General features: G+C 38.7%; 1 protein-coding gene across 1 annotated transcript; it reads left to right on the top strand.

Moving 5' to 3' along the window:
* The first annotated feature begins 1,302 nt into the window (after positions 1-1,302).
* On the top strand, positions 1,303-19,469 carry BPNT2 (3'(2'), 5'-bisphosphate nucleotidase 2). The gene is made up of 5 exons (XM_067290474.1): positions 1,303-1,884; positions 11,235-11,394; positions 12,336-12,431; positions 14,303-14,464; positions 15,693-19,469. The coding sequence occupies exons 1-5, from the start codon at positions 1,498-1,500 to the stop codon at positions 15,962-15,964; spliced, it is 1,077 nt and encodes a 358-aa protein (XP_067146575.1). The 5' UTR covers positions 1,303-1,497; the 3' UTR covers positions 15,965-19,469.
* Positions 19,470-21,830: the final 2,361 nt, after the last annotated feature.

Raw genomic sequence — 21,830 nt, 5'->3', positions numbered from 1 at the left:
CAATCCTTTGTTTCATTTGTAGTCCTTGCACATACACATACACTTAGGAGAGGGTGTGATCCTGCAGGACACAGTATGCAAACATGTAATTGAAGATTTAATTAAGATTCAAAGAGGGAGATAATAAGGCAATTTTAATTTGCAAGGGCAATCTTAATTTTGGTCTTTCCTAGTTTTCACATTCTTGATTGCCTAAGTTTAAAATCATTTAAAAAGAAATAAAATACAAGATCCTGGAAAAATAGTTATATTGCATGATCTCAAATAATTACTTTTACTCAGAGTTATTAGCAGAGCTTGTTTCTACAACCTGCATATCAACAAATGAGAATATTGCTGCAATGAAAGAACACCTAATTAATTCAAACAATGCTACACTAATTTAGCTCTTCTGTTTCTGATTTAACTTACTCAAAATTACTAGAGGTAATTAGAAAAGAAAACAGATGAAATCAGTGAATATTCCTGGTTTCCATCACAGATGTCTGCTCTGGGCAGAAGCAGGTAGTTTCATGCTCCCCATAATTACCTGAGGTGCAAAGAAGAGGTATAAATTAAGGCAGTGGGCCTTTGGCCCATAATCTGGCTGGGAAAATGGTTGGATTAACTTCATTTTACTGAATGGGAGGGGCTCAGTGTTCAGAAGATTGAGAAATGCTGCTGTAGGCTTAAAGTGGCCTTGGCTGAAGCTGTGACCTGCAGGACAGGCAAGCGGGGCCAAGACCCCCACAATTACCCACAAGGTGCACAAAAAACAAAAGGAGAGAAGCTGAGCACTGAGGTTCACAGTCATTAACAGCAGATCTTCAAAAATTAAGTTTCAAATAGCTGGAATTGGATCAAATCTTTGAACAATATTCAACTGAGATTATAAAACCCCCGCCTTTCTCCTTTCTAGCCTTACAAGCTACCTTTCTGAACAATTTCTGATTCCTGCTTCAAACTCTGCAGATCTTCCAGCTCTTGAAAACAGCACTGACCACATTTCTTACTCTCCCCTCCGCCTGTCACTGCGAAAAGCTAAGCTGCTTTTGCTGACATTTCCAGCGACTTAGTGGTACGTGTTTGCACACATCTACCGGTTAAAAAAAAAGAAAAATTATACTGTTAGGCACACGCATCGTAAGAAACTGGGGATCTGCGACGGGAGACCTCCACGGCCTCTTCCCAAATGGCGGGGAGACCACCGCGAAGGGCGCCCGAGGCGCCGCGGCCGCCGCTGCCCCAACGGCCGCCGCCGGGACATGCTCAGTGCGAGCCGCAGCGCCCCGCCGCGGCGCCCCGCCTCCGCCTAACCCGGATGCAGACGGGCCGCTGCCTTTCACCCCGGCTCGCTGGGGAACGTGGAGCCGGGGCCGGCCCGGCAACAGGAGACGCTGCCGCCGCGGCTGCCGCGCCGCGGGGGAAGGAGGGGAGCCGGCGGCGCTATGGGGCCGTGGTAAGCGCCCGGCGCCGGAGCCCGCCCGCCGCCCGCCTCGCTGCGCCTCCGAGGCGGCCATGGCCCCCATGGGGATCCGCCTCTCCCCCCTCGGCATGGCCGTGTTCTGCCTCCTGGGGCTGGGCGTCCTCTACCACCTCTACTCCGGCTTCCTGGCCGGCCGCTTCGCCTTCTTCATGCTGAGCGAGCCGGCGGCGGGCGGGCCCGAGGCCCCGCGCAGCTCCGCGCCCGCGGGCGCCGTGGACCTGCGGGAGCTGCTGGCCGTGTCCGTGCTGGCCGCCGTCAGGGGCGGCGAGGAGGTGAAGCGGGTCCGCGAGGGCAACGTCCTCAACGAGAAGGCCAAGGGGAAGACGCGGGAGGGGGCCGAGGAGAAGCTGACGAGCGGCGACCTGCTCTCCAACCGCAAGATGTTCTACCTGCTGAAGGGCGCCTTCCCCGGCGTGCAGGTGGGTGCCTGCTCCGCCGCCCCTGCCCTCCGCCGGGGCCGGGGCCGTGCTGCCCGCTCGGGGGGCGCCGCCGTGCCCACGGCCGCCCGCCGGCCCCGCGCTGCTGCCGGCGCGGCCGGCAGACCCCGCCCTGAGGGGCGAGGGCGGCGGCGCTGGCCCCGGGGCTGCTCTCCCCGCCGCGCCGCGCCGCGCCGGCCCGGGCGTTGGGAGACGCGGGCAGCTGCCTCCCTCTGCGCCGTTAGGAGTGCGGCAGTAGCGCGGCCAAGAGAGAGGGTCGTAGAGGGGCAGTTTGTGATGCTTTTGAAACCTTAACATCGCCTCCCCTCCCCCCCGCCCCGGCTTATTCCTCCCGGGTTATACTGCTAATTTGAATTGTTACAAGTTTGTAAGTGTCGACACACTAAAACAAATCATCCGGCGGTGTTGCTTGCTTTCCTCAAGCGCCATAAGGGTTTAAGATTTCTACTGAGCTAGTTGTAAAGAGACACGTGTCATATTTGAGCAATGGGGGGCAGGAAATATTTCTACACCCCCCCCCCCGGCCGCCTGCTGACTTTGTGCCAGTGCTATTGTACTAAATGCAACTTCATATGTGTTGCCATGGGTTTTAGGTGATGACATAAGTTGCAAGGAAAGAAGAAGCAAGATTGTGTATAAGCTAAGCCACATAAGGTGTTTGACACGGGTATGAGGAAAAAAAACCCAGAAATTGAAACCTTGTGAAATATGACTTCTCTGGCTAAGGTTAAATGTAATTTGATAGTACCAATTCTGCATATGTTTATGATGCTAAGATTAGCATATACTATTAACTTATTTTCTTTGCTTATCCTTTTTGCTGTATATTATTGAGAGAGCCAGAAGTGGGGAGAACCGGTTGAGAGTTTGAGATTCGGGAAGATAGAGTTGAGGTGCCAGAGCTCTCTTCTAGCTCTTGTTAGCTGATCTGCTTACCCAAAGTTACAGCTGTCTCACTCTGTGGATCACTGCTTACATGGGGCAAAATGAATTTAAGTTTCTTTTAGAGATGTAGGGCACCCCAAGCTCATATTCACTTCCAAAAACTGCCTAACATTTAAAGTTGCACCCAAACCAGGACCATACCTAGGTGCTTTTTGGCTTTTGTCTACTTTACTTGTGCTTTCTCTGTGGTAAATGAGAACTTCTCTTCAGTCTCTTGATGTTAATTTCCTTAACTTGCTATGAAGTTATTTGAGACTGATGGAAAACCCTAAATAACGCACAAGTACATCCTATGAATTTGAAAGGTAATGGACTCATACTTCTCCTGGACAGGATGAAAGAAAAAAACAGTGTAGTTTGTTTATTTATTTATTTATTTATTTTCAGTTAAGTTTGGTTACAACTCTAATCAGCACATTAGCCCAGTCAGTTTTCAGTGACTATTTTGGATGTTCCTCAGGCCTTTTTTTAAGTGTTGTGTAAAACACATTGAACCAGAAATCTAAAGGAAAAAACAAGTTGTTCAACATTTGAAATGAACCTGAGATGTCTAACATTCCTCTACAAAAAAATTATGAAGGCTGTGTTTTGAAAATTGTTTCTGTCAAGGGCAAGCTACCTTCACAAGTCATACATTATGAGAAGAAATTTATTGTCCTCTCTTGGCTTTTGCTACTCAGTGTCCTCATGGAGCTTGGCAGTAGACAGGCCTCTGTCGCTGCCTGAACTTCGCACACTTTCATCCATGAGCTCACTGAACAGTATTGCCTGTTCTGTGTTTCTGGTTACATGTGTGAACTCTGCCTAAGATGCTTAGCGATGAGAATCTGACTTGCGTGTCTTTCTCTCAGAGGCTGTTAAGTTGGAACATCTTTTCAAAAACTTTGGTATTCATTTTTTATTTTCCAAGTAGTGGACTTGTGCCTCGTTCTTAAAAATAAAAAAGACAGTATTTCCAAAAGCACAGCTATGTTCTAAAACACAGTATGAACTTTTGAGAAAATCCAGGTATGTCTCCCCTCTCCCTCCACCTTCACTCAAATCAACTGAGCTTGAGCATGGAGGATAAATAGGAGGTTTCTGGCTAACAAATCTTTCGGCTGATCTAGAGTTATTAATATCTGACAGGTCAGCTCTGGTATATTTAGTGTTCTGAGTACGTGATATGGATAAAAACACATTATCTAATGAGTAATTTTAAAAATACCTAGGAAGTTGTATATACTAATAAGGCATACTGTTTCTTAAAATCTATACTATGCTGAAAATGTATTCATAAACATTTGTCAAATCAAAATAACAAGATGCATTTTATGCTTTTACTGCATACATGTACAGTTCTCAGGTCTGGAGACAAGGGCATCTCAACTTGTAAATCCTTCCTGTGTGCCTTCAGCTCTATACACCTAAAACTGCTACTATTTCATAGAGTAGACTTGCAGGTTCAGATGGTATGAATCTGAGGATTAAAGTGGATTTCCTGAGACACTTTTCATGCAAAGCCATATAAGACTGCATCTTATGTTGTAAGAGGCATCATGCTTTTCACCTGCAGCATTAACTCTAAGTATAGAGGGACATTCCCAAATAAAAACCATTGCTGAAGTCAAATAAAAATCCTCTTCTTGCTGGAGACGATGCTACTAACCAAAGGATTATTAAATAAAAATTCAAACAAAGAATACAAAGAATTTCAAGAGCAAACTCATGCCAAATGCTCATTTATTCACATCGTGGCAGTCAGGGGCATAACAGGGTTATCTCAATGATTAAGCTGGTGCGAAATGCCCCAGCCAGCAATGACCACTCCCCTCCCCCAAAAAGTAATAAAATTTGTCTTTAATGCAAAGGAAATAATCCATTGATTATTTTCTAAGAATAGTTATAGTTTTCCAGTGTTTAAAAATAACTGGAAGGAGAAGTTATTTGACCAAAGTAAGCTTAAGTCAGTGAGCAGTCTTGGATTTACCGTCTTTCCTGTGTTGTGCTGCTTGACATAGTACAGGAAAGCATGTAAACAGTCTGTCTGAAGCAGGTTTTCTGTTAAGACCTCGTTATTAACAAAAGATGGACGAGTTAGACTTTCCACTTACAGAAGTTGCAATAAATATGGAAAGATTCTCAGATTCCTGACAGTTCCAATTTATAAAATAATAGCATTCAAAATCTGAGGGTGAGAAGAGGAACGTCACAGAAAATGTTTTGCCTTTCTTTTAAGAAAAAGTATAACCTCTTTGAGGAAGGGGGGAAACTCCACTGCTTACATAAGCTGCTCTATTTAACATAAACGGATGCATTTTCATAAACTAATAGTCAGACTTCTAAGAGCAAGTTTAGATAAGAACAAAGAGTAGTGATTCCCTTCTGTTTTATCAAGGGAAGAAGGGGCAAGTAAGTTATCTCTGTTTCAGGTATTACCTAGTGTTGTCTGATCACAGTCAAGATCCAGCAGTGAATATTTGTATGTATTTTCTATAAAATAGGTTCGTGAATCTGATTTTAAAATACATTTCATGCAATGGTTTCTCTTGATAAAGTCCCCAGCTGCAGTTAATGGCTTGAGGTGTTTCCTGCTCCTGCGCTGCAGAGCGTTGCCCTCTGTTTGCGTGGCCTGCTGCAAAACAGTTAATATCTGATCCAGCTAAAATCTTCCCCTTTGCGATTATCTTTCTTTCTTTTCTTTTTTTCTTATCTTTTCTGGGTTACTTTGCTGCTTTTCTCTTCTATTCTCAACATAGCCTCACTTAATGCTTTTGCTAGTACAGTGGTGGTGAGATAAGATGGGTTAGGATGGGAATAAGATGAGGCTCAACCCAGCCTTGCTACTGGAAGGGGGGGGGGGCGGGTCTGGGGAAGCTGTCTTTGAATCCAAAATTAGAGACTGCCCAGAAGAGCTAATACGCTTTGGCCAGAAGAGCTAATGCACTTTGCCCAGAAGAACTTCCCTCTTTGAAGAGATGATCTGATATTATAATGACTTCAGTGGCATTATCTGGTAAAAGAGCTTCTGTCCCAGTACCGCATCTCAGGGTCTTCCACTTTGCTAACACCACTTGTCCAGGAGTCAGTGTTGTGAACCTGATATTTGAATGCCTCCAAGGTTTAAAAAAATATATATATCTTGAAGAGTAATCCTTATTCAGTTCACAGTGTGGCCCTACAAACAAGCTGTATCAGTTCATCTGAAGGAACAGTGTACTTAAGCACAAGGTTGGAATGTTTGACAGAGCTGGGGTGTACTCCTTAAACCAGTACTTTGACCAAAGTCCCTGTGTCTTCAGACTATGAAAATGCCAGCTTTACAATGGCCCACACAATTCTAATTCCACTATTTTGCTTCTGCAATATAGTGTGGTTTGTTTTCACAAGATGCAGACTTAATCTTACTCACTTGAATGAATTCTGCACTGTACTTTCACTGTCATGCTCTGTTTTGCAGTTTTAGCTTATTTTTGACCACAACAGTGATGTGTATGCTATAGTTGCTCTAGCTATGTGTCTTTTTTTCTAGCATAAATATAGAATAGAAAAATATCTTTTGTTTCTTCCTGTTTTATTGTGGCCATAATGGAGAGTGAGCCTTCCTCCACCCCAGTCTCTCTTCAGACATCATCTTTTTATCCCTCTTGCCACTGACCCGAACCTGAAGGTTCTTTTATCCCTTTCCCAGTTAAGGCAGACTATATAAATACCTCGTTTCAACACTACTATGCACAAACTTGAAATCTGTCATTAATGTTTGAAATGGAAATTTAAGAACTTGTCTGTTGTACTTTTAACAAGATTTTCTTTTAAATTAATTCCACTTTTTGAATATTAGTGTCTTGAAGCACTCTTTTCAAACTACCTGAAGCATTTTCTAGGTTTAAACCTGCTGTTTGCAGACTTCTGACCACAATGCTGCTTATTATACTTAAAAAAATTGGAATTTCATCTAAAATGACAAGCTCTGCATCTGATAATGATTCTTTTGGGAGGACAGATATGTTAAAGAGTAGGTTAAAAAATCAAAATGCTACTTAAAAACTTCACAAGGGCTTCAGTGCTCTGCAGAATAAATTCCATAATTTGTGTTTGTGCAAAGACTGTCATCCTCAATTCTTAGGGTTTTTAACAAAATTAACATCTGTTTGACCCTTATAATTTTAGCAGCTGCCGACAGGTTTCTAAGTAAAACAAGAAATGTGTATGTTAATCTGAAATCTCATTAATAGGTGTTGTCCATAGATACAGCTTTTAACATGGGTTTTAATTGATGCTAGATGATTTATGCTGGCCTTCTGTACCTAAAGTGAAATTAAAACCCTTAACTTTATGGTAGTGGGTTCTGTGATTATCTTTTCAGATGTAATTACAAGTAGTTCAATTGGCTTGTGTGTGTACTGGGCCTGTTTAATCTGCCAGTTGAGCGTCTGGAGATTTACATTTCTTATTAAGGTAGTGAAGCACAAACAGTGTGAAAGTTTCTGTGTTTTATTATATTGATATACATCTAATCTGGTTTTACTTACTATTTTTCATTTTATGAAAACAGCTATTGAGAACCCCTGGTGATGTGCTAGTCATGCTTTTCTTTTTGTTAAATTTTCATGGTCACATTTGTACAGAACTGTAATTGAGAATTTTGCCATCTATTGAAATGACTAGTGAACTAACCAGTGAGTGGCTGTCTTACTGTTAATGTTTTTAAATTTTAGTTGTGTTAACAGATTACTGTTGAAAATTGTATGAATTCTATGATTCATACAGTTCTCTTTGTTGAATTTTTGCTGTTTTTATTGTTTTTACCAACTTGCATTCATCATAAGTCAACAGAAGCAGACTAGTCATCTGATATGTCTTTACTATATATGAAAGCCTGTTGGTTTCACTCCATTTCCAGCTGGCTTAATGACCAAACCCATGTAATGAAATTTTGATAAGCACTGATTGAGCTTTTTGACACTTAGTTTAGTCCATGTTCCTGCTTGCCCACACTGTCGTCTTACTCGTGCATGAAGTCACTTCCCGCTGTAATTCAAATAAATGAAGATGGAGTTGAGAGTAGAAGAAACTGTAGAACTTCTAACCAGCTGGACTTCTGTCCCCTTAAAAATGTGTGCCTACGTTATCCATGGTGCGGCATTATTAGAGAGGTATATGATATTTTAATTTCAAATGAATGCCAAAATGATACAAGCAGTTTTTTTAATACATATTTGGAATCTCTCCTTTACTCTTTCAAACCAGGAAAAAAAAAAAATTGTTCGCTGCCACAGACAGCTAGTTAGTGTTTAAGTAGGTTTGTGGGTGGTATGCTGCCATAAAGACTTGGCGAAGTGCTGGTAGGGAATGAGTCCCACGCAGGCAATGAGCCAATGTGAGATTCCCTTAATTCTTTATGTCAACCAGACTGTTGCTTGTTTGTTCAGATCACTAAATTTGTACACTTCTGAGTTGTCTCCCTTGTTCTCGAGCAGTCCCAGATTTCTCTCACCAACATGCAGAAAGAAGATGTTTTCTGTATAAAGACTTAACTTTCTAAGGCCTGGGCATGCTTCTGGGCTGCAGAATGCACAGCTTGTTCTGGCCCAGGTGTTTCCATTGAACCTCTGCTGCTGGCTCTCGTGAACAGTTTCCCTCATTCATTGTGAGATTCCTACATGTTATTGACTCATTTTAGAGAAGTTCTAAACTTAAAAAATGCAGTCAGATTGTCTCACTTATAAAAATGAATTTTTTGTTGACCTTTCAATGTTAGTCTTTTCACCATTTTACATAGTTTTTAATAAATCTCTACATTTGATGCAGGGTTTTTTTGTGAAGAGGGCTTTTCCTCCAAATATAATTGAGGATGATTGCTGAAGGGTAGTTAAACTCAGTATCAGTGGGCAGTATACAGTAAGTTTATGAGACTGGCTTTTATGACATACAGCTATTAAAGGACTAACTAAATAGGTATTTATTTCTCTCTTCTGCTTATTGTTTCGAATTCTTGCACAATGGGTTGCTGTCTAAATCTGACTTACACTAAAAGCTTTAGGAGGAGGCAGTGTTATGAATGTGGTAGCAGGTATGCAAATTTGCAACTTTGTAATTATTTAACACTGAAGTAGCAATTTAATTGACTGAGAGTGTCTTGCTGGAACAAGCTTTGTTGACTGAAACATTTGATATTGTGGTTCTTTAGCTACCGTAACTACTCCAAATTTCTGAGTGAAGACCTGGGGATATGGTCAGCTACATACCACATCACTTCAGAAGAGGCTGAAATTTAAGATCACAGCCTGTAGAAGCTTCCAGCAAATAAGTAGGAGCTGAACATTAAGCAATAAAATATGCCACCATATTAACACACAGGCACATCTTCCTAGGTTGTTGTCTTGCTTAAAAAAGGGAAGTATCCAGTGTTAAGGATTGGTGATACTCTTCTCAGGCTACCATGTCTTGCAGAACCCATAATATAGCTTCCTAACCGTAATAAAAGAAACATGGTCACTGCAGATATTGAAATGGCTATGAATTTCTACTTGGCCTATGATTTTTAGGATATGCAGTCAAGGCTGTGGAGTAAATGGTAATATGAATGAAAGAACTAGTGATCAGATTGATTTTTTTCGGATGATCTTCAAAGGAAGAGACAGTGAATGGGATCAGTATCATGGGATCTCTGCAACCCTACTACTATTGTCTGTAGTACTGCAGATATACTGATAGTACAGATAGTAATACTAATAGTATTATTGCTATTATTATGCTGTAGCTTTGTGTCTGAAGTTACACAATCTGAAAACAGTACCTTTCAGATTGTGTAATGTAACGATAGGTTTAATAGGAGATTTTTCCATTTGAGGGTTGGTTCCAACCTTGTAATGTTTTGGAAGCAGGCTTTATTTTGTTGAGGAAAAATAAAATATCTAAATACCTTGCTGAGTCAGTCTGATATATTCAAACATAGTGTGATCATTTCAGTGTCACTTGCCTACATCATCTATAGTAACAACACAAGTTATTTTAGTCAGATGGGATTTGTCTGCTCTAATAGTCAGATATCTGGGTCTGAACTAATAGTCCAGACTCCATCTGCAGTGGGTGGAGGGAAATAGGTGCTTCTAGGCTGTAGACATGCTGCATCCCTGGACAGTAGCTGAATAATTGGTGGAGTAAGGCATTTCTGAAGGGTTCACTCAGGCTAAAGCTTGAAAGGTGCGGTAGCAATGCCTTCCTTTTCCTGACAGTAGAAGGAGTGTAGAAATGCTGGTCTCCTAATATAACTGAGGTGCTAAAAATAAATGGGATGGATCTATCTAAATGCTTGTTGGTGCTACTTATGTCTGATTGAATTACAACTCTCCCATAAGCCACACCTGTAATGGTAGTGAGCTGGGGTTCTAGTACGTTTTCAGGGAGTTGACCCTTATTTGCGCAGTAGTTATTCCTGTGAGGTTATATGATGTATTGGGACAAGAGAGATCATTATGTACAATATTCTGTGATAACTGTATCTCTTGTGATCTAAAAATAACTTTCCACTTCAGTCAAAATTAAGTTGTATTGGGTTTTGCAGAATGTTCCTCATTTCAGCAGAATGGGACCATGTATTCCATTGACCTACCAAACTCTGTTCTACAGACTGAAATGCCCTCTAGTCCAGAATAAAATTAAGATAGGCAGCAAGTGACAATAAGCTTAAATTATGACTAAATGTGACAAATATGAATATGCTGTTTATAAATGTTCCTTGCAGGCCTTCTTAGGTTCTCAGCCTAATCTACCATAAAGGTAGGTGTGGAATGCTATTAACTTGTTTATAAAATAAAATATATTTGACAGTTGTATAAAGGTTACAAGGTTGCATCCAGTTGAGCTGCCTAAATCACAGATCATAATTCAATTCCAGAAGCAGGAATGGTATCTAGGATTCCTACTCCTATATGTTATACTACAGTTTGCAAACTATTGGTAAAGTATCTGTACATTTGAATCTGCATCTAGTGATCTGTATATAGGATTCTACATTGGTTGGAATATTAGACCGCTGCTATATCTGTATAACTTATGATTATCCAAGATAAAATGTTCTCCTTGTGATTCTTGAAGTAACTGCTTTTAACATTTGATTTAAAAATGCAATTTCATACTGTGAGAACATTCAATAAGAAGAACTGTAGCCAAACAAATGATGTCCAACTATGGTGTGGTTCACAGCAAAATTTAGAATTCTAGTTTTTTATTGCTCGCTATGTGATGATAATAGCTTGTCAATTGCTGAAAATGACCAATTCATGCTGTTTTAGCTTGAGGTGAAGGGAGAAAGAAAAGATAGGAACACGAACTTTTAATTTTCCCAGTACTACAGTTACTGCTTTTGATGAGTTAATGCATCTACTTTTGTTGTCATATCATAGATAAATTCTGAAGAACATGTTGATGCAGCTGATCAGGAGACAGTCTCTTGGGATCGTAGTATTCCTGAAGATATAAAGAAAAAAATACAACCTAAAGAGGTTCCAGCAGAAAGCGTTACTGTCTGGATTGATCCATTAGATGCTACACAAGAATACACAGGTACCTGATTCTTGTTGACAAATCACGTGTGTAATTCTGATGTCTGCCTTTTGTACTGGAGACAAAATAGTAAGTATTTAGAATGGCAACTCTTGTTAAAGTATGCAATATCAAAGCTAGTGTGATTTATCTGAACAACTTGTAAAATGAAATCTCTATAGTTGTCAGACTCTAGCATTTACTTTCATATGTGCCAACTCTGAAATTACTTTAATATTCCTTGTAACTAAGTAATTGCTAAAATAAATGGTAACTGTTATTTATGGATTTAGCTGGGGATTACACATTTCATTGTATTTCAGTTGTTATTGTGGCAACACTAAATATCTCAGAATATTTTTTGTTCCTCTAAAGGGAAGGATAAATGAATATCATACTCGAGATACAAAGTTTGTTTTTTTTTAAATACATAACTCAGTCTTCTCCTTTTTCAAAAATCTAAGATGTCACAAGAAGCTTAAGGCAATACAAATAAAATTCTCACTCATGAATACATTAAAACAAACACCACCTAATAGTTTTTTCTTTTTCCTAGTATTTCATTGATTCAAGCACCTTTTCCTGTGATTATTCTTTAAGGTCTGAATTTTCAGCTTTGAGTCAATAGAGGATAGGACAAGGGACATAGAATGGAGAATTTGGGTGCACATATCTCTTTATGAAAGTACATACTGCGTAAGATACAACTGTTAGCATTTGATCTGGTAGATTATAGGGTATATCTATGGAACAGGAAGAATTGCTGGAAAAGTAGAAAGTCTTTTAAGTCTTTTGATAACTGTAGGGTGACTTGAAGATACAACAAAGTTATGTAATTGTAAAAGGTGGAATTTGGAATGCTAGCTAGTTTTCAAAGAACAACATGTCTTTCTCAGGTCTGTTTTCTTTTTTATTCTTCACATCTGTTTGTAAACGTCTTTATTTTCTCATTTTGCCCACAGAGGATCTTCGACAGTATGTCACAACAATGGTTTGTGTGGCTGTAAATGGTAAACCCGTAATAGGAGTGATACACAAGCCTTTCTCAGCATATACAGGTACTTTTATAACTTTACATATTTCTGATATCTTGAATGATAGTGCTAATTAAAATTTTATGTTTGACGGAACACCTGTACGTCTAAATGAAAAAATAAACCTAGTGCAAACTAGCGCTGTTGTAAACCTCAGAATTAGAGCTGCAAATGTGTTCTGTGCTATAAAACCACAACGGAAAATGTTGTCCATGTTTAACATAAAAATGATGCATTAAAAAAAACCCAACCCTAAAAATACGTTTGACAATTAAGATCTCTTCAATAGGAGTGGTTATAACAAACCAAAGGAAATGAAACTCCCACATACTGGTCTTTTGTGTGTTGTTTCTCTTGAACAGAATCATACTTTGCTCATCCAGCAGAAATACTTGGGTCTGTGAAATTGCGCCCAGGAGCTGGTGTTTATTCAGTGTGAATAACAAAAACAGTTAAAGATATTAATGACAACTCCCTATATGTTTCTGGCAAGACTGTTCCTTGCAGCCTTATTGATTGTCTGACATACTTTAAAGTGCATGAACCTGACCTAATTAATTCTTTGATACTAACGATGTGCCAGTGAGGATGGCTGCAAGTTTGGCAGTGTGTGTATACAACCACTTCTGAATGATTCAAAGTTGTTTTAGTATTCACATCTTATATATCATATAGTTGAAACAAGAGTTGCTGTTCTCATTTTACCCCTTAGGCAATACTGACCTCTAGAGTAGTGAAGTTATGCAGTAGCTCTGATACAGGAACTAAGAATGTTTAAATAAATGTATTTTTTTGTTTGTTGTCTTTAAGTTTTTCTTTTTGCCTACTGAACACTCAATATTGTGTGCTAAATACCTTGCTTTCTTTAAATGATGGCTCAAATTCCAGTCATTTTAGTATATGCTGTATTTTGATACTCTTTAAGTATCTTGACCTTTTTGAAACATATATTCTACATATCATCTTATATCTGAAGAACTTTTTTTTTTAAGACTAATTATGAGAATTTATCTCCCTTAATAATAATAAAGTCTGACATCTTCAGACATGGTATCAGATGAGATGCAATGAATCTGTCATTCCACATGAAGAATATTCATTTCCCAAGCTGGAAATACCGATATGTTGTCAGTTGGATTGTTCCTAATAGTACCCCAGAAATACAAAGCAATAGGGGCAGTCAGTATTGTTATTACGCATAGCTTAGTCTGTTGCTATACAATCTGGCCCTCTAGTGAGATGAAATTGCTGGTTAGTCTGCTAAGTAAGTGTCAAATTAATGGTTAGGGGATGCCACCTACCAAGTTTGGCTTTGAACCTCGTAATAAAACAAGGGGGATGTTGTGTATTCTAAATCCAGTCCTCCAAAACACACTCTGTAAAATGTTTTCATGTCCTTCCTTGGTATTACTGTCCTTCTGAACAAAATGACTTAAGATAACATTTTTGCTACCTGCTTTGAGGAGTAGTGGGGTTATTTTGTTTTTAAAATGAAGTTGTTTGAGGAAATATTGGATATGTTTCTGACTCAAAGCCACCCTCTTAACTTTGACTTTACAATTGCATGTTCTAAATATTACTTCTTGGGTTTTTTCCTTTTACTGTGTTTTATTAAAGTCTTACACAGGAATAGCCAGGCATGGAATAATGCAATATGCATATGTGTGAGCAGCTGTTTCTATTTCTCTTCCACTCATGTGCACACATGGGCATGCACCCCTTTCTTCCCTGTCAGCCCCAGCTTTCACTATTTCACTATTATATCTAACAGTAGGGAGGGAAATTAATTCAGAGGCATCACTTTCATTTTCTTGGATAAGTAGCTTTTTAGCTTTACGCTTAACAACAGAGATTGCCTTTTATAAAGCTTACCAGAACTGGTGTTTCTTTTGTAGTCTGGGCGATGGTGGATGGTGGGTCAAATGTAAAAGCTCGTTCGTCCTACAATGAGAAAACCCCAAGGATTATTGTATCCCGCTCTCATGCAGGAAAAGTAGAGCAAGTTGCACGGCAGACATTTGGAAATAAAACTGTGATAATCCCCGCTGGTGGAGCAGGTTTGGTTCTTTAAGCATCCTATCCCTCTTATTGCTTCCAAATGATTTAACTGGGTAGCAGATATTAGACAAAAGGATGCAACTGCGGCATGCCCCCTTTCTATTCTTACCTTTTGTTGTTCACACCCCAAAAAGCAAGCACTTGGCAGTAGGAACGCTGTTTCCCCTTTACATAAAACCCTAAAACCCATAAAACCTGGTTCAGAATTCAGACTATTCACAGGTTGGTTAGTATGTGAATCTAATCCTGGACCAGCAATGTTATTTTGGTTCTTTCACTGAATGCACTAATGTGCATTCACTGAAGGCACTGATGTGTCTGTGGAGGGAAAAGGAATATGTGACCAAATATCAAATCACATAAGGAATCTGTTGGTTGTTAATTAACTAGGAGAATGGGTTTTTTGTTTTTTTATATGTTTTTTAACCTTACACAATATCCTTGCGTGTGTTATTGCCAGAGTGCAAATATGCAAGGCACCAGTGTGAAGCAGTAACTATTTTAAAGCGTTGTAAAATCCATGCAAAATTTGAATTTTATGAAAGTATATCTTTCCATGTCTTTAATATGAAAAAACAGAGCTTCCTTTTAGAAAGTTTAGTCAATAAGATCATGCATAGGTGAGCAGCTCTGGCTATGACAATGAATCTAAATAAATTTTCTTATGATAGCAGAGGAGATGAAAGTATAACTGCTTATAGTAGTTATTCTCCCAGGTTTGACTCTGTATAAGAAGAAGAAGAAAGGTAGGAAAATTTTAATAAAACAAAGATGTTGGTTGAACAATTGAAAAATTTCTATAAAATAAGGAATGCTAGCTATGAACAGTGACTTATGAACTGCACAATGGATGATAGAGGGGAATGAGCCTAAGAGCAAAATAGTATTTCAGTTTATAGTCTTGTTCTTTTAAGGTGTCTCCAGATATATTTATGTAACACATTGGTAAAGGCTATCTAAAAAGAGCATGTCCAAAATACCCTAGGTTTCAATAGTGGTTTGGGAGAAAAATTTTGATTTTTAAGCTTTCTCTGTAGGTCAAACAGCACACAACAGAGATTATTGGTGCCTCCACTGTTTTACTGGACTAGCATGATATAGTTGAGAACATAATTTTCCTAAATCTTCCATGTGCATGCTGTTAACACTTACTAGATTTATCCTTTGTGATGAATTGGGAAGCTTGATGTTTTGCTAACTTTTGTTACTTCTGCTCATTTCTTGTAGGTTATAAAGTATTGGCCCTCCTTGATGTGGCTGAAAAGAATCAAGAAGAAGCTGATGTGTATATCCATGTCACATATATTAAGAAGTGGGACATATGTGCTGGAAATGCTGTGTTGAGAGCATTGGGTGGCCATATGACTACCCTGGCTGGTGAAGAAATTAGTTACACTGGCTCAGATGGCAATGAGGGAGGACTTATAGCCAGTATCAACATGAACCATAAAGCACTGATTGAAAAACTTCCAAATCTGGAAAAAACATCACGCAAATAAACTTGGCTGGTGGAGAAGTACAAGTAATACTTTTGTAGTCTCCAGATGCTCTGTCTGAAGAAGCAGGTGTGAAAACCTGCAGGGAAAGATGCACAGCAAAGCAATTTGGTGTGGGTTTGGGGACTATAGAGTACATTGGGTTGCTTGAGTGGTCGTATTTTTAAAAAAAAAAAAAGAAAAAGAAATTGGAAGTAGAAGGGTAACTGACTGCCTCACACCTCAGTTTCCATGTCTTATTTTTTAGACTGTTTTCATGCAGTTCTTATACTCAAGGTGCATATACAGTACATATTTGGGAATATAGGTGAACTAAAAGGAAAATCCAAATTGGTTCATAAAATAACCAAAGTAGTCCTCACAGGAATTTCTTTGAACCTTTTACATCTTGTTACTGTAGTTCTAGCAGCTCCATAATGAATTAGGTAGAAAAAAAGATTGATTTATATAACCATTTGATAATTGTAAACAATTTAGCAGGAAGTATGACCCTGTGTTCTATATCCCCTGAACAGAAAGCACAAGAAGGCTGACACAAATTTATATACAGCAACAGTTTATCTTTGACAGAGTGGCACTCTTTCTGCTTTTTAAGAGAAAAAAGAAATGTTCTGTACTATTTTGACATTTTTCCTGAAGATGTAAACCAGTTTAGTTCAGATGAGTTGTGAATATTAGTGTTTTATTAATCAGTGTAATTATTTCCATATACCTTTTTAAAAGAAGGCAATGTTTCCTTGTATAGTTTTTAACAATTAATTCTTGTCTTGATTTCTGTGTACAGTGTTGAAGGTGCATGCTAGATTTTTCTCTAACTTAAGACTAGTTCATCATTTGGTGTTTATACCTATCGGCAGCCTCTTCCTTCAATATCTATTTTTTCCATTGAGCAAAGTCATACAGAATGAGTTTGATGGGAATAGTGAGTTGTTTGGTTGGTTTTCATTTACAACATGAGATAGAAACCAGCAATTTTTCTAGAACCCCAGAATGACTTTTGTCCCCTAGCTTAAGGGGCATTTGTTTCTGCAGAAAGCTCTTGAGTCATCCTGAACAGACTGTGGTTACTTGATTTGTGGAAATTAGCACAATGCATAAGACCATTTTCCCATAACTCTAAATTTAGTTTAAGCAATTTTGAAGAGTATGTGGCATTTGAACTACAAGAGGATGACCGCATTGTTCAATGAAGTTTTGTGGAATTGAGTCCAGTATACACAGCACGGAACCCCTTTGATATCAAATGACAAATTGTTGCATCTGTAAAATATGCGGACTTCTGTCTGTTGAAAATGTAAGTGTCTCTAACATTGTGCTTTCAACCCCTCTAAAAGGACTTAAGGAAGTTGAAATGTACCTGTTCTTTGAATATCAATGGTTGAGCTTCCCATATCTCTTCAAAAAAGCTAAAATTCTTATTTAATACAAACATTTTCCATTTGAAGTTTATTCAGTATAAGCATAGGCTGTTTAATCCAAATTCATGTTCCCCTGGTAAATATCTTAATTACTTGCATCTTAAATTTTTCATCTATTGCTGTTCTGATTAAGAAGAGGGGTTTTCCCCCTACATCAGTAGTGGTGCATGTCATACCACTTTTAATACTGTTAACTTCTAGCTAGTGTTCACATTTCTGAAGGACCTCCTCAGATGTTACATAACTACAGATATAAACTTTCAGTTACTTTTATTTTGTAAACTTACGGGCAAAGTAGACTGAAACTTAGCCTGCTAGCCTTTTCGTATGGGTAGGTTTTTTTCTGATACCTTTTTTTCCCCCCAAATTGTCACTATTGCTGCTGTTCAAGAATAGCTTTTACATGTGTAGATAATATGCAAACAAAGCAACTTAACTTCCAATTTTTAAATTTAATAAACTGCTGTATGCTACAACAAATAAGTGAATATGCCCTTATTAAAAAGGGGCTCATTTATTTTGAAAACTTGTTGAGCTTCCAAATCTCAATGAAGAACAAAAATCTAGATATTTGTCAAGGCTTTAGTAATATTTTACAGGAGACTGCAGCTTTTTTTCCTTCAGGCTGCTCTAAGTGACTTAAAGCCTAATAAAAAGGCAACTCTTCTGTTTATTAGTTAAACAGTATGGGTTAAAATTTACATATGAGAAATAGCCATAGTAGCCTATTATAAAAACCTGAGTGTGTCACTAAGGGTGAATGCACAGTGTTCAAATAGACAATAAGACAAAGCTTGTGGGAGATGATTGTTTTGCATTCAAGTTGAAAGTGTGTGTAAGCTTTCCCCATGGAAGTGTGATTGCTTTTATTTTGGGTATGATTCCTTGCATAAGCTGTGGTCAGACTTAGTTTCCACATGAGAAATGGAGAATAGGTTAAGATTACATATCTTGGGCTTACTTGCATCTTAGTTGAAGGTACACAGCAGTTAACAGCAGTATTTGCATAATTAATTTTTTCCTAGGAAGATCAAGAAGGTATGAAGGTAAACTTCAGCCTTCCTCTCCTTTGTCCCACTTGCTGGCTAAAATATCTAGTCTTTCATCAGGAAGACTTAAGCTTGTTTAAACCTGATTATATCCTAAAGTGCTTTATTGCACTGGACCATAGTGCTCCATGCCTTTCAGTTTTGGATCCTTATTGACCATGCTCACTTCTGCTAAAAGGAAAGAAGGAGATGAAACTGAGGTGCCCAGATAACTGCTTCTGGCACAGTCTGATCACATACAGCTTTCCCACAGCTGAGATCTAAGGTGATGTTTGGAGTCTCCCAGTGCAGCCTGAAGAGCAGCTTCTTTGATATGAGTATTGTCAGGCTTCTGGTGAATATCAACTTCTGATGTTGTCATTTTACAATAAATGCGACTTTTGCACAGGCCAGGAAGTATTTGAAAGTGCTTGCGTAGTGCATCTGTGTCCTCACTCTTGTATATTTGTATGTATAATATTAATACCCAGTATATGCTATTTCTTGGACCATGTTTGCACTGTTTTGAAACACTTTGCTGTCTTGGCTTGACTATATGTTTGGTTTCATCTGTGTGGATGTGACTTAAATTTATGCCCAGAGTGGTAGCAAATCATACCACAACATCTCACCGCAGGGCTATAACATTGTTCTTTACATTCTAACCTCTTCCACATAAAACCATCAAACCATTTTTAGGAATGCTACTCAGAACAATAGCACAGCATAGGTGGGTCCTACAAAAGTATGTCTTTTCTTATTAAAAAAAAAAAAAAATTCTTTCACAGTGTCATTATAGCTCCAAACAAGGAAAATAAGAGAATGCATTGTTTTAGCATTGGGTTTTGGTTGGTTGTTTTTTGTTTGAGTGGGTATTATGATCAAGATAATTGCAAGTGAAATTATTCTAAAGCTGTATGTATTTTTTTTAATCGTTCAGCTAAAAAGAGTGAATGGTGGCATAGATGATACCTAGTACTGTACTAAGAGTCCTAACTTGCATTCCTTAAATGAATTTTTTCTAAATAAATTGACATGGAAATAAAAGGGTTGAAAACTGTACTTAACTGATTTCTAGTTCAACATATTTGCCATGATGATGAATTAAATAAGCATGGTTTGTTCTGAGCTACAGAGCACATGAAAATACTGAAAATAGTTAGCAGAGAGGGCTTGGATGATGAATTTCACCATATAAGTGAAGCTGAGAAGTCATCCAGTGATGTTGTTTCATATATTTGCTTTTACTTTATTCATTTAGTCATTACAGTCATTAGAGTAGCTCCCTTGAGGACATATTTTTCTGATTTGCTTCAGATTTGAGAAGACTTTTTTGGTTTGTTTGTTGGTCAGTGGTTGGAGATCAGAAATATGGAGGGGAGTCATCACTGGTGTTCATCTCTGCTTATTTATAGATTTTTCTCGTTGAGAACATCAGGTCTCCCAACATCTTTGGGATCATGTTATATCTGTTGGAGTTATACAACAGCACTGTAATACTCCTGATTTAACGGTATAAAACAGTCTGCATCCCCCAGAGTAATGCAAAGAGAAGTGACTAAGTATTGAGCTGGGCCTGTTGTGTGTTATGCCAGCCCAGGTTTGCTATTTCATTGTCATGTGGATGTGGTTCCAGTTGCAATCTCTCTGATGGCAAAACCTTTTATAGGGTACTGTCCCCCCTAGCTATGCCCTACCTCTTCATGGGTCTTTTTTCTAAAGTAAACTAGAAAAGTGGAGAGGGAAGAAGCAGATAGCTGTGCTAGAGAAATTGTAACAGAGAACATCTCCATTTCTTGCTTTAAATTTTATTGTTTTCTTTTCTCTTTTCCTTCAAGGTTTAGATAACCATACAGTTAAGATTTAACTAACCATAGATGAATGCCTCTGTGATTTTAAGCTCTAGCAGGATGGGAGGGAAGAATGCCTCCAACCAAGGAAAGTCTAAATAGCTTCCTTTCAGGCTGAGCCTTCCTCAGTGCTTTGTTATAGAGATTTAGGTCCTTTCATAATTATGAATTTGACATTGCCAAAGTCTCATTCATAACCTGTCTTCTGACCTACCGTCCTGAATGACAAAACTGCTCTATATCCAGTTCATTTTGATTTAACTTGCTGAGACAACATTGCATTAACTCTGAGGGCTCATAAAGATTGCTTGACTTTTGAACTACATCTCCTGTATGGCAGCTGTTATAATGAAGTGCTAGCACCTGCTGGGAATGCGTTCCCACCTCACAAGCAGCTAGTACCATTCACAATTCATGTCAAGAGACTGTCAAAGCCCTAAACTTCATATTTTTCAGGCATCACACTAGCTTTTTCAGCTTTTCTGAGAGAGGTTCAGAAGTGTTAATCCAGTTTCCGTCTGGGATTCTTATCTCTGGAGCCAGCAATTGGCAGCCACTTTTCTCTTTACTGTTCCTCATTTTCCTGTAGCTTCCTGATCCTTGCTCCTTTCTTATTCCACATGAACAAGAAAAATGAGAGCTCAGAGGTGGAAACAATCTAAGAAAGAGAGGATCGAGGCAGCAAACTACCCAGTCCACTTTATCCTAAAACTATTAATGTTTTGGACCAAGGTCTAAGGTGATTCTACCAAAAATGTGATAGATTCCAACAAAATAAATGCAACTTAGTTTTATGTGATTGTTGGTGTAATAATGCTGAACATCCAGAAAAGATGCAGATGGACCAGGGAGTACAAGTTAAACTATCTTTAAAAGGAGGAGAAGAGAACAGCCTTTCAATGTTCTATTGCAAGCATTTGTCATTTCTGTCCTGCTGAGTACAGAGCTTTGTTTATGAAAGAGGCTCCGTTGGCTCAATGTAAAAGGCCTGATTTTATTGAAGTCAGTAGCAGAATTCCCACTGCTTTCAATGTGAGCAGAAGCAAGCACAGTAAAGAACAAACAATAAATTAAGTTCTAAAGAGCTCAACTTTTGCCAATAGTGCGAACAATCTGTGTTAGGTTACACAACTCTTGTGGCTTATTTCAGTCTACATTACTAGAAGACTTGGAAACATCATCTGAGCATCTCAGCCTTCTAAGTCTTCCCCCCCCCGCCAACTCTTGCAAATAAAGTTTTCAGCCCCAACTATTCCTTATTTGTAATTCAAATTTCTTTTCCCCACAAAGGACCAGTAACATTCCAGCATTTTTCCTGTTATCCCAGCAAATTGTATTAGCATTTTCCAGTTGTGTGCCAAATTGAAATAATTCTGTAAATAAACTCTCTGGAAAATGTTGGACTGTGAGGCTGTTTTTCTATATCTTGTGTTTTAGTTGGGTATTTTTAGGTTTTTGTGCACCGTTTTGTTTTTTTTTTTCCCTGCTAATGTATACCAGACTAATGCATGCTGAGGATCATTTAATGGTATAGACAGCTGAACCTGAGAGTCCAGAATCATTTCTGGACTGA

This window comes from Apteryx mantelli, chromosome 2 (assembly GCF_036417845.1).
Source record: "Apteryx mantelli isolate bAptMan1 chromosome 2, bAptMan1.hap1, whole genome shotgun sequence".
Classification (NCBI taxonomy): domain Eukaryota; kingdom Metazoa; phylum Chordata; class Aves; order Apterygiformes; family Apterygidae; genus Apteryx; species Apteryx mantelli.
The sequence above is the reverse complement of the archived record's forward strand: the minus strand, read 5'-3'. Positions and strand labels throughout refer to the sequence as shown.

Bases quoted from the DNA above. Each gene is read 5' to 3' on its own strand.
- BPNT2 (XM_067290474.1), top strand. From the start codon at position 1,498: ATGGCCCCCATGGGGATCCGCCTCTCCCCCCTCGGCATGGCCGTGTTC. The intron at 11,395-12,335 runs GTACCTGATTCT...TTTTGCCCACAG, and splicing joins TGCTACACAAGAATACACAG to AGGATCTTCGACAGTATGTC. The intron at 14,465-15,692 runs GTTTGGTTCTTT...CATTTCTTGTAG, and splicing joins AATCCCCGCTGGTGGAGCAG to GTTATAAAGTATTGGCCCTC.